This window comes from Apus apus, chromosome 2 (genome assembly GCF_020740795.1).
Source record: "Apus apus isolate bApuApu2 chromosome 2, bApuApu2.pri.cur, whole genome shotgun sequence".
In the NCBI taxonomy this organism is placed as follows: Eukaryota; Metazoa; Chordata; class Aves; order Apodiformes; family Apodidae; genus Apus; species Apus apus.
The window spans coordinates 21,874,790-21,888,586 of record NC_067283.1 but is presented as its reverse complement, the minus strand read 5'-3'; the positions used below and the strand labels follow the sequence as shown (position 1 = coordinate 21,888,586).

Sequence of the window (13,797 nt, the reverse complement as noted above, 5' to 3'; positions counted from 1 at the left end):
CAAGGACCAAGTCATTATATATTCAAGCAGAGCATACACTGGAAGATCCATCAGAGATTTTGCTTTGCTTCGACTTGTTCTGTTAGTTCTAAGCAGTAATTTTATTCTTCCTTCTTCCATTGAAGAAACAAATTAAAAACTTCTGCTTATGAAAGTTCTCTGATTTTATGTGTATTCAAATCTCCTAGATTTTTAATTTGTTTGGTGTTCTGCAGAATAGAAGTTACTAATAATTTCTATGAAAAAAATGCATGAGATGTCTAAATTATCTGAAGTTTGGCAACTTTCCCCTCCTAAAAATAGAGAGAAGTTATCTTTATTCATTGCTGGTTAATGCTGCACACAGAATGTCACTGATGCAAAGGTCACTAGCTGAAAAAAAAGGATTTAACAAGCAATTTGGAATTATATAGCAAAAAAAGCCAGTTAAACTACTAATAAACCTTCCAAACAAAGCCTGAAGGAAAGCATATGAAAACCTTTGCTCCTTTGCATTTGTGAAGGGTTATTTAAAGCCCAGATTAAAATGTGTATAAATAAAGACAGAAAGAAAGAGAGAGAAGTATCAGAATCACAAGATCTCATTCACTCCTTCTTTTCTCCTATTTCATGTTTTCAGAAGGATGAGGGACCTCATAGATGTATGTAAATGATCGCTTTGCCTATGTCATCTCATTGATAAGATCCTGTATCAGCTGCTGCCCTTCAGAGATGCAGAGATCTGTATGCAGGGTTTGTGGCAGCAGCCATGTGCTTCTGCATCATTGCTCCTGTGGAAAAAATGAGCTGTGGGGTCACAACCACACGGCAAAAACTAAAAAAAACCAACAGCATGGAGTAATTCCAAAAGAATTTTCAACTTGAACTTAACATAGCTGGAGGGTTGTATGCACTAAAATCCCAACTGGCAGAGTTCACAGAGCTTAATTCTGAAACAAGTGTCTTTGGCATGAACTCAACTGAAGTCAAGGGGCACGGTGTAAAGTTAAACAATACTAATGCTTATTTCAAACTTTAGTTTGCTCTGAAGGAGAAGCTTGCAAGATGTTGTCTGGTGAATAAAATCCATCTTCTGAGACAAAAATCACAAAATTTAAGGAAAAAGCACAGCACTGAAAGGCACACTGGATTTTGTAAGCTGGTCTGTTTACCTGCACCTTCTGCCATGTGGTGTGCCAAACCTGAAACACCACATGATAAAGGGCAGAAACTTGCCACGATGATCCCTAAACCTTCAGCCAGATGGAGGAAGTAGGAAGATCAACAATGTCCTACTTCCAGTCTCAGTAAGATATATTCATTTATTACCTTGGCAAATTCTTCGAACCGCTGGTAATTTTAAAGGACTTCTACATCCCCTGTGAGAGATGCAGCACCAGGGAGTCTGGGCAGGGAGAACAACTTTAGGGACAACTACTCAAGAATTTTAGTTAACAACCACCACCGAAAACTGAGTCACTTTTTCCAGTCCTACCATTCTCAACTGCCTTGCTTCTCCTCTGTTTTTCAACCATTCTGGTAGCAGGTCTCTTAAGCAGAACACCTAAGGCTAATTCATTTCAATGCTCCTCTTTTGTCTGAATGAGTCCCTTTCATAATACAATGCTAGTATAATTATGCCACAAATGAATCCAAAAAAGGGCTGTTAATTTTCTGTCACTTCAATAAATCCCTGCTTACTGGGATTAATTGCTTTATTCTTATATTCCATTGGGCACAACACTGTGATTTCATAAAATATCTCACAAAATTTTAAAAAAGTGTACCTGTAAGATACACAGATAAAAATCTGCCATAAAATTGAGATATTTACAGGAGATTCTTGGCTTGTCACTACATTTTTGATTGATTACTCATGGGAAAACATAATTAGCTGGTAGCACTTCAGCTCTGCTGCATTTGCTGGCAGAACCCACACCCGCGTTCTGGCTCCCACGCTCAGCAGTCCTCTCTTAACAGAGCAGATGCAGCTTCTCATTGATTTAATTTGTTTCTCTTCCACAAATCTCCTGGACCAACTTCCTAATTTAATCATTGCTAGATTATGATTTGTGATATTGTTGGCATGATGCCTACTGTTCTCAAAAAATTACAAATGCTGAAGAACTCTTGCCTCTCAGACAGAAACTTGAGGGTTTCTGTCCCTCAAGAACAGAGGGACTGTTCTTCAGTCTCTCTGTTTCCTGCTGTTTGAGTTAATATACTTAGCAGATTGAGCTGTAAAATACTCCTATTTTAATAAGATTATACTGGATTACTGAAGTTCTGAGGAAATTTTGTCTGATTATGACAATTGTTTCCTTCTTAAAATGTTTCTAGAGTAATTTGTTTCTATTAACTACATGCTATTCTTAAGATAATAACTGAGTCCAAAATAACAAGGCGTGAAGATGCTTTTATACATTTCCCTTTGCTGACAAAGGCTTGACTAAAAAGAATAACCAGAAGAACAGACCAACAGCTGTGTTTGTATAAAAGCAAGATACCGTGAATATGAAGCATCAGTGGAACTGACTCCAGGGGGACTCTCTGAGTTAATAAGGAAGACTTACATAAGCAACTAAACAGGCAGGGAGCAGAAACAATAGTGCATAATTTATTTGGGCAATTAATTCACTAATCAACAATCTTAGAATAGTGAATTCATCTAGAGCTCTGCTCCGGATCCACCTATACTGATAGAATCATAGAATCATAGAATCATAGAATCATAGAATCATAGAATCTTAGGGGTTGGAAGGGACCTCGAAAGATCATCTAGTCCAACCCCCCCTGCTAGAGCAGGGTCACCTAGAGCACATCACACAAGAACGCATCCAGGTGGGTTTTGAATGTCTCCAGTGAAGGAGACTCCACAACCTCCCTGGGCAGCCTGTTCCAGTGCTCTGTCACTCTCACAGTAAAAAAATTTTTTCGTATATTCACCTTGAACCTCCTATGCTCCAATTTCCACCCATTACGCCTTGTCCTATCACTGGTCATCACTGAGAAAAGCCTAACTCCATCTCCCTGACACTCACCCTTTACGTATTTGTAAACATTAATGAGGTCACCCCTCAGTCTCCTTTTCTCCAAGCTAAAGAGACCCAGCTCCCTCAGCCTCTCCTCATAAGGGAGATGTTCTACTCCCTTAATCATCTTTGTAGCTCTGTGCTGGACTCTCTCAAGCAGATCCCTGTCCTTCTTGAACTGAGGGGCCCAGAACTGGACACAATACTCCAGATGCGGCCTCACCAAGAAACTCCTTAGATCATGCTGGTTCACAAACGCATCTGAAGAAACCACAGTCTGCTGGAGGATATGCCACAAGAAGAAAGCAAGCTTAATGAGTAGAGTAAGTTATTCATTATAAACTATTTGCTCAGCTATAATCAGACAGCAAGTAACTGAACATATGCTGAAACGTGAGGGTGGAAACCTTACAGTCTCCAAATGCCTAAGCCCTGCAGATACAGATGAACCAGCTGGAAGTGCAGCACCATCACCTAGATAATCACAGACTCCAAGAACTCAGTGGGGACTAGCTTTGAACGGATGCCCAGAAGCCAAAAGAAACAAATTTCTTTCCTGCTAAACAGATTCATGGGTTTCTTTTGTTCCTGTGGAAATTGAATTATGCTAATAGAAAAAGATACATAAAGTTATAAATAAACTACAATTCAAAGTACATGCCTTAGCTGAGGCTTCATTCTCTGTTCTGGGCGCTGATGACACAAATAAGCTTAGGATGGAGCAAAGGGACCTCCTAAGAGCCCCTAATGTACTGGGGAGTGGCAGCTGTGTTCAGTTATTGTTATATTGCTCCAATTGTACATCTAACATTGTACAATGTTATTGTACATTTAGTCCAGTAGGAGAAAAATTTCACTGTGATTCCCCATTACTTCTTAGTGACTGTATTCCCCAACTTGTAACTCAGTCTCTAAGAGCACTGGTTCCTGGGCTCAATATAGTGAGCCCAGCATGAAGCTCACTGGTCTGTGATGAGAAGCCACAAAGCAGGTGGTATCTTCCAGCCTCCAGGTTTGTGATCTACTCCAAAAAGATTAATAGATGGTCTGATTTAATGTAGAAGCTAAAAGCTCTGAAAATGCTATACAGTGCATTAAAAACAAAATGGCAGAGTAACTCCCATCTCTCAGCCTCTCATTTCCTAGCAGGGGTATGCCTGCCTCATGAATAGTGTTAGGCACAAGGGCTTGAGTAAATCATATTAGCACAGTTAAGAGTCACATGAGTCCTCACAAACTCTTGTCAGTCCTGAACTTCTTGCTAGCATGATCCTTTCCTGAGCTCATTTGACTTCACACAACACTTGAACTCCAGTCACAGAAGAGCTAATTTCTTGGAGAAACTCACTTCATACTGTGGCAATACATAGTTCTACCTGCAGCCAGACCTTATAGCTGGCTCTCACACCTCAGTCTATGGGAACTGAAATTCTAAGAGTGATGAGCCAACATTATTTGGTTTTATTACTTTTTTCTTTCTATAAAATGGTTGATTTTATAATACACCCATTAAAAAGATCACATTAATTTTTTGGAGATTTTTTTCTGATCTTTCACAGCCCTCTTTGAATCACAGTCATGACCAGTAGTTTGGAAAGCAGTTCCTCAGTAAACGTTTAGAAAGGTCAAGACCCATTACCTACACTTTTCACAAATTAGTTTAAAAGATGCTCCATATAAAGTATGCTAACACTTTAGTTAGACTTCTACTCTTCTTTCTTCCCCATGTGACTCAAAAAAGACCTGAAACAATCTCTCCCTTCCCTCTATCTTTTCAATCTTAGAAATGTCAGGAATGCAATATCCTGTTTTCTTTGGTTTTGCAGCCTTGTGAGTGCTTTAAGAAATGTTTAAATCCTGAAACTGTAATAAAGAGCTTCATTGTCCAAAAGAACCTCATTAGTCATGGACAATGAAGGGCTATTAATAGCAACATCAACAATATGCAAACAAAAAGTCTAAAAGCCCTTTCTTTTCTCAAATGCTAAAGATGCTCTCAGTTCAGTCTTGTGATAGCCTCACTTTATTTCTCTTCAGTCAGCTTTTCTGTTTGTAAAACTATGATTTCTATTGTAAACACCCCTTCCCAGAGACCCTCTTCTGCTTTCAAAAAGAGACACTTTAGAGGTTTTTACAATTCACCACAAAAAGGTAAAGGAGATCCCATCTTTTGCCCCTTTGTAAATCACAATTTTCACTTTTGAAACAATAAAACTTTTATGAACACTGGTCGTGAAATAATCCAGGCTAACTAATATGATTTCATAGTAAGTTAGGGAAGTAAAGACTATCAGCATTTTACTCTGGTTGAACCTTTCACAATAACAGAATATGATGTTTTACTGCACACTCTGTTTAAGGCTGTGATTAAAAGAAAAAGATTTGCTTCTAGAGGAGAGACAGTAAATACAGCTCATTTAAAATAGCTCTAACATTCAGACCACTTACAAAGCTATGAACATGCCTCTTAAAAAATAAATACCTCTCCTGCAAAACTCAACTGAAGTTACAAACTTCATAGATTTGAATGCATGTCAGGTAAACCAATAAAGAGGAATCAAAGCCAACCTAAAAAGGAAGAGTCCATACAGCAGAATGAAAACATTAAAAGTATGGAAAAGCCCAAATGAAATATCTGCCTTTAAGCAATGTCTTTGCATTCTCTCTGTTTTATTGTATCGTAATCAAAGCCACTAAGAACCTATATATAGCTCAGTGTCTCTTTGGACAGCAAAAAACAACTTAGCAACACAACCAAGTCAATCCTTTCTTCTACATACAACATGTTTTTAATTAAGAAAGAATGCCAGGATGAAGGAGGCCTAACAAGTTCAACAAGCTGAGAGCATTCAATTTTTGGAAGTAGGGGAAAGGGTTAAGCTTTTTATTGTAAACTTCACATGTTTTATGTTAATGTGACTATTCAAGCCCTTTCTTGCCTTTCAGATCATGTCTTTTGACAGGAAAGGGAGTATTTGTTTTGTCTGATTTTAACTCTCAGGAAAGCAAGTTAGAACTATCAAAAAATGCCTATTCCTTGTTCTGACCTCTGCCTTCCAAAAGGACCAGTACAGGCATAATACATTTTCCAGAGAATGGAAGTATGAAATTCCCTTTCTAATGGAAAAATCTTACCTGGGTAATCATTCTTGTCTACATCTGAATCTCCTCTCAGAGTGAAGCCAAATCCCGAAGGCACGGACTGTGAGGCCCAGGCTCCACTGAGAACCTGGGAAGGGTTAGTATTTAACCCATTACTATATCCATTATAAATGAGCACTTTCCCTCTTCTGTCTTCTCCTGCAAATGGTGCACCAACAGCGATGTCTGTAGTGCAATAAAAGAATAAAAAGAATGGGTACAATTAAAATACAGCAAAAATTAAGTCCTTGCAGGAAAACAGACATAAATGGCTTCTGCTACATACACACAAGAACTTCAACATTCTGTATTTCTGTATGGATTCTAGTTTTAATGCAAATATACAAAATGTTTGCAGTGTCTTTTCTGTCAAGCTTTCAAGACAAAAGCTTATAAAACCATCTTTTGAAGGGGTTATTGCATTATACTATATAGGCAGTCCACACTGGATGTCTTTACCATACTTTCAGGGCATTTAATAAGCTTTAATAAACCAAGATTTAATTAATGCCTGCTTCTACTTCCATATTTTTAAACAGACACAAATTTTCCTTGATTTCCTTTATAAACTAATTAATAAGGAACAGCTGTAGGATAAAACTTATTTTTTCTTCTTTTTTCAACACAGAAAAAAAACCCATCCCCTCAAACATTCAGTGCTTTAGTATGCAAAAGGGAACAATGGAATATAATGTTTTCATCTATACCAAGCACACACCTTACTCAGAAATGGGAACAGTACCATGCCAGGAATTTAACAGAAAGCCAAGGGCATTATGCAGTTAAGCACTGCAGTCCCTAAAAATTGAGGTACCATATCCAAGAAGTGGAACTCACAATGCTCTTCTTAGTTTCTATGCATGGGATGTGGAGAGAATCATATGTCCAGATTGAGATTCAGCAGGCACACTAGCTGAGCTAGCTAATTGGAAACACAAGAGGAAGATAGGTATCTACTGCTCGCCTTCTTAGTTTCTGATCTAGGAGCTGGTGCTGGACTTCTTTCTTAAACTTTACTTCAACAGCTGGAATTGCTGCCTTCACTCTAAACAGGAGTGCACCAAAGCTCTATGACTGGCATCTTGTCACGAAGCAGGAAATTTTGGCTCTAGATCCTTCTTAGCCTTCTCTATGCAGTGAGAGAGAAAAACACCCAAGTCTCCTCCCTGCCTTATGCTGGAGAGCAAGGATACCAACCTTCCCTGCACAGAGAATCTGAAGACCCCTGCTTCTGCTCACAGGTAGAAAAAAATGAAGCATCCACCGTGGGGTCCAGCTGGGCCATAGCAGGACCTCAGGACAGCTCAGTGGGGGTATTCACAGCAGACACAACCCACTTGCTTCTACCCACAGGATGTTATTCAGATTTTGTGCACCCTGAACCCCAATACAATTTTGTGGCCCTTCACTGCGTGGTTGCAAAATATGACATCTGTACCTGCCCAGTTCTTTCACTGTGGGCAAAAGGCTCCATTTAGTGAGCCTCATTCAATGCTCAAACCCATCCAAGCACTTGAGAACAACTCTGCTTTTAAACAAAACATCATATTAACTAAGTATTTAAATGTAATTATAGTAATAAAAAGAAAATATAATATTTTTATTCAAATGAACATGCTAATATTTGGTTAAAAATAGCATTGTAGTCAATATGACTGTCCTATAGGTAAGCTTTTCATTGTTTGGCCCTCAATATCAGTTTCATTAGGGTTACATCTTTCAAAGGCCTTTTTCAGGCACTGAACAGACACTTCATATTCACTGCTTAGCCATTTTTAATTTCAGTGCTATGGAGAGAGATATGTGACTACATTACATATAAATTACCATTATAGCCATCCTGATTGAGATCTCCAAGGTGTGTGATTGCACTGCCAAATCTTCCAAACACATCCGTGCCGGTCAGAATCTGCGCATCTTGGAAGAGGAAGGCACTTTCTTGCAGGTATAGATAAACTTGCCCAACTTCTTTAGGCTTGCTCTCAAATTCTCGTTCCATAAAGAGAGGGGCACCAACTAAGAGATCATCTAAACTGGAAGAGTCAAACAAAAAAAGGTGTCACTGGAAGACTGAATGTAATCAACACAGTTCATGTATCTGTTAAACAGAAGTTGATAATTATCGTAGAGACATCGACTAAGGTAAGAAGACACTTGTGGAGTTCTTCTAGTCCACTTGGTCGAAGTATGGTCAACTAGGGAAGGCTGCCCAGGGCCACGTCCACTCCAGTTTTGAGTATCTCCATGGATGGAGACTCCAAAATCTCTCTAGGCAATTGTCTCCAGTGTCTGATCACCCTCACAGCAAAAACATTTTTTCTGAGGTTTAAACAGAACTTCTTGCCCTTCAGTTTATGCCCACAACAGACACTGAAATGCTATGCTTTGCAGCTAATGACCTAGAAGTCAGGAATTTAGCTCAGAGGGGATCTGTGTTGCCAGGACAAATTCTGCAGATCTATCCTGCTAACAGTGCTAGTGAGAAACAAATTTTAGCATAAAATCTAGCTTTTAAAAAATACCCATCAGTAAGTAAACAATAGAACAAGAATCCCCACCTTCCAGCAGGTTTTTGAAGTACTATACACGAAACACAGGTAGAACATCAATTAACAGAGAAAGCCTCATCACTAATTCACATGGAAGCTGGGAGACAAAGTCAAAGCTTTGTTTCTGAAAACACTTTTGTTGAATATTAGGTATACAAGTACTTGCAGCACTCACGTAATTTGCTGTATTAAGTAGTAAAGAGAAAGGACATCACAGAATCACAAAAATCTGATGCTTAGAGGGAAAAGTTATTCTGTCCATTTTGCTATGTCCAGAAAGAATCAGTAAAAGAAGAGAGAGTGATCAAAGGATATTTTGCATGTTATTGTTCTAAATGGGGTGGAAAAAAAGACCTTTTTACTAGACAGTAAAGAATAAAATCAAGCAAGATTGACAGACACATAACAAGCAGAAATATTCTTAATAGATTATTCTGTGATATTAAATGACAGTATCAGATCAAGTTCTGAAGGTGCTCAAGACCGTATAAACTAGTAGGACAATTCCCATTATATTCAGTGGACTCTGGTCATCCATATTAAGGAACACTGTTACTGCAAATATACAGGACTACTCAATCCCAGAATTTTTAATTTGGAAAACAGATTCTCTTGCTCTAACATGAAACTTCTTCAAATTTTGTAAAAGTTGTAGAAAACTTTCTACTCTCAATTAATCATATTCCCAAAAGTGATGTTTTCTCAAAGGCTTTATCAATTATTAAACCAATTAGTAAAATTGCATTACAATGTTTTTCCCAATCTACTTAGAAAAAAACCCATACAATTTAGAAGTAGCTCAGCTACTACTTTACCATGGATATATACTATGCTTCTAAGATATATACCATAGAATTTAGTACAGAATATCTAATCTATAAGCCTTTTAATCACACATTCTATAAATCGTGACAAAGTACTTCTAGAAATGTTATTTTTCTATTAAGTTTTATAGTATGTTTCCATAAAGGAAACTGTAATTCAAAATGTCAGGTCACTTTGGTACAGCTGTTCTGTTCTTTATACATCAGATTTTACCACATGGAATGAGTAACAAAAAAAGGAAGGAAGCAGATGCTGACCTGACATCAAAGGTGGGATTTTCCTTTCACACTAAACATCAAAATTCCTTCTCTACTAATGGAAGATGTTAATATTTGGAAGAGAATGTAAGCTGAAACAGTTGCCAAGAAATAATAGCAACAACAAAAAACAGATAACGAATGCTCTTTTTTTTCCCCAAGTTATTTTACCTATGCCATCTACTAAAAGCATTACACTCTAGCACCATCATCAATTATTGTTTTATTTCATCACAGTCCAGGTATTACCAGTAAGACTGGGACTCAGTGGTGTTACGTGCTGTATAAACCATAAGGTAAAAGATGAGCTTGGCACCAGTCAATATTTTAGGAATGATGGATCGTAAGACTAAGGGAAGATTTTTTTAGAGATGGTAAGGAACCAAAAAAATTCAGAGCCAGGATGCTCCCAGTACATTGATATAAAATAAGTAGATACCTTTAAAACTCCAGTCCATAGAGCAATATCCAGGGTGCCTAAAATGGTAAAAACTATAGGCAAACTATCTACCATCCAAAGTGGCCTAAAATTCTCTAAGCAGAAGCCTAACTCAAATACCAGATTCCTGAGGCAAGGAGAGAGCAAGCAGACAGGAGCTGGAGTTCCTCGTGCAGCAATGACCACAGTTTGCAGTGGTATTTTGAACAGGTTAGATTTCTTTCATTACTGCACTAAGATGTTGCAGTTAACACAGATTATATATTTATTTTTGTTCCAGCACAGAAAGGTAACCAGCCAGTACTGCTTCCTTTCTGATAAAAAAATCTTTAAAAGGGATAGGCTGACCACCTGCTGAGGTTGTATGCAGTTTCTTTGTATCCTACTGAGTAATAAAAAGCAGGAGTTTGAGAAATGTCAAGAGGTCAAAGTGTAACTATGGGAAGCTTTGATACAGGCCAAATAAAAGACCAGTAAACAGTTTATTTCACTACTTTTATTAGACTGTTTCAGTCTAAATAGAAAGTGTTCTCCTTTTACCCTCTTTACAAGAAACACAGTCTGTAAGTTGATGGAAAAGCTTGATTTGTTAAGGTCCACTTTGGATTCCTCATTATTACCAGTAGTTGACTAAATGGTAGTTCAAACAACAACCTCCATTTCCCTGTGCTGCCTAAAATCCTGACGTGGTGCAGGCAAAAATGCCAGGGTTGCCCTGGAACACCTACTCCAGTTCTGCAGAAGGTCAACAGAGCTTTTGTCCTAGGATGAGCCTTATCTTTGAGCCACATCTTCAGTTTTATTATAGGAAAGTATCATTGCTTTAAAACTTGTCAGCATATAATTTAATCAGGTTTCTCATAAGGTCCTCACTACCTCCTTTGTCCTTAGCTGTACAAAAATACCGAGCGAATTTGAAGTGGTAATTTCCCTTTTTTTTTTTTCCCCTCCCTATTTTACTCTCCCTTTCAGATAAATATTTCTATGGACTATATGTGCAAACCAGCAAAGACAGACTACATATCTAATCAGACGTGTTTATCAAGTAGAGCTTTTTGTGTTTTGTTTTCTGTGGGATGTTTGGATCCCAGAGAGAGTAATTAGATTTCTTTTAAGATATAGGCTGGGAGACCACACAGGCTTCAACAGAAGTTTGATTATATTATTGACATAAACTGTGGTCTTAGATGTACACAGAAAATATGAGACCTGCCAAGTAACCCTATGGTTCACAGGAAATAACCTGCACAGGAAACTGTTTGGTACAGTGATAAGTTAAATAGCAAGTTCCCTGAAAGTCTGATGACAGAATATTGTAACTTAGACCAACGCTTCTCCACCCATTCACATGAGTAATGCCTTACGGTAGGACTAAATTAAACCTGACTATTATTGTAAATACAGGAATTTTCAAAAGCCATGGTATTATGACAAAATGTGACCTTAGAAATGTGGAAAGATTTTAGTACTATGAAGCCAACAGAGAACCTGCTACAGCTTTTTTTCTTTTTTTTTTGTTTCCTTCTTTTATTTTGGAACATTTTATCACCTTGTTACTCTTCTCTTTTCTTGTATCCCTCTCTTTAAAGTGTCATGGGAATCAGTGATTTAGACCAGAATAATTATTTAATGTACTATATTTGAAAACCTAGTAGGAAACAATCACAAGGAAAGAATATGAAGTAGACAGGTCTGACACATTTTGGACAATAGGCAAGATTATGCCACAGCTCTACACATAATGCTGGCTCACCTCTGTGCAGACTACCAAGGCTCTGAGCTTCAGAGATCTTTACCTCCTCGCTAGAAAGCTAGTATTAATAATCACTTAACTAAAGTCCTGATCTTCTAAAAGATTTAATTGGCCTTTACATGAGTTCAAAGCTAGCATTTTGTTCAACAAGGCCTGAAGCCTGTAAGTGTCTTAGGCATGACCCTGGGAGCTGAACAGCATTGTCCCTCAGAGAAGCACAATCCCTGTCATAACCGCTATGGGCCATAGACACTTCCTGGTCCTCTGGAGGATGAAAACGGGTGGCCAACCAGCAGGTACTGAAATAAGGAGCCAGTGATACTGGAAAGCTTTTAAAATTGAGAAGTGAAGTTACGCACGGCCCACATGTGAGAAGACTTACCTGCTTTTGAGAACAGAAGAATGAACTTTTTTACTTTCACCTATCTCTTCCCAGCAGTAGCTAGCACTGCTTATTCACTCTTATACCTGAACCTGTTTCCTAAGACTTTGGATATTTCTACTCTAACAAGAAGCTTTGAATAAATATTCAGGAAAATAAACTCACCCAAACTAGCCCTGCAAGTATTTGTGCCACTGTGATTGCACAAAGATAAGCCTATATGAATAATTAGAATTAGAAAAGCAGAGAAGAGAAGCATTTTGAAGTATGAAGCACCTGAAAACCTGTGTTTATTAATAAATATCAGGCATTGCTTCTATAAATGTTCAGTGGAGCTGAATATATTTGGTAACCTACCCATCATTGTTAACATCAGATACTGCAACAGTGTACCCAAAATAAGACGCCATCTGGAAATAAAAAACAACAGATAGGCTTTCATATCAGATATCCATTTTTGAAAAGTTTTTACTGATAATCCTCTTCGCTTCTATGGTTATTAATTCTAAAAAGTATTTTATATATTACTGAAACTGAAACAGTATCCTCTAGAGATAAAATATTTCATCATGTAGTTAGTTACTTGACATTACCTGTTCACCAGTGAAGTTCTGGATAAAGGTCAAGTCTGAAGAATTAATAATTGAGACCTGGTAACAGAAAAATACAGAACGTTTCAAGCATACATGGAGGTGCTACAGCATAACATCACTGCAAACCAATTTGACACAAAAACCAGTTATTTTCTGTCTCACCACAGTTTTCCTGTATGGTCTTGAACAAATCTCTAAGATTTTAAGTCTCAGGTCCCCCCATGAAAAAAATGGAGAAAAGACTATTTTCCTTCCTTATTGGACACTGAGCAGCAGCAATTGCAAACTATCTGCTAATTAGAGACTAACATTACTAGTCATGAGAACTTGAACTTAAAACATAAATAAGTATATAAATACATACATGCATACATAAAAATATATATACACACACATGCACACCTCTCTTCAGAAAAATGGTATAAATATGTTCCAGAGACACGGGGAGTTTTGGATCTGGAGAACTAGATAATATCTGTGGCCAGGATTTCTGTTTCCCCATCAGGTTAGTGGTGATTTTTTTTTTTTTTTCCTATGAGCTTAAAGCAGCATCCACACACATATATTGGCTTCTCCTTCACTTCTAACTGCATATCATGACTCTTTGTACCTGGTATTCAGTATATATACTCAGAGCACTGAAAATAAGCACTGGGTATGAATAATCTGAACTTGGACTTCTCTCCACTGCGGACACAGCATTGCACACAAAATACGCTAAGCTGTGAGTAAGCTTAGGTCTAGTAACACTCAGTAGGTGTAGGGATACTAGTCATACTCAAAACACGCTTGTAATTGGTTACTTAAAACAGATTTCAGAGGGGACTAAGTGCTTGATATTCAAAGC

The 13,797-nt window shown here is 37.8% G+C and overlaps 1 protein-coding gene across 1 annotated transcript in view; it reads right to left on the bottom strand.

Annotated features, from left to right (window-relative positions):
• The window catches only part of ITGA8 (integrin subunit alpha 8), a 103,217-nt gene that overhangs the window by 68,854 nt on the left and 20,566 nt on the right, over positions 1–13,797 (bottom strand). Inside the window, exons 10-13 of the mRNA XM_051612121.1 lie at positions 12,951–13,007; positions 12,715–12,767; positions 7,980–8,185; positions 6,147–6,338 (exon numbers count right to left, since the gene is read on the bottom strand). Of these exons, the coding sequence (XP_051468081.1) occupies positions 6,147–6,338; positions 7,980–8,185; positions 12,715–12,767; positions 12,951–13,007 (508 nt within the window). The remainder of the gene's footprint in view (positions 1–6,146; positions 6,339–7,979; positions 8,186–12,714; positions 12,768–12,950; positions 13,008–13,797) is intronic.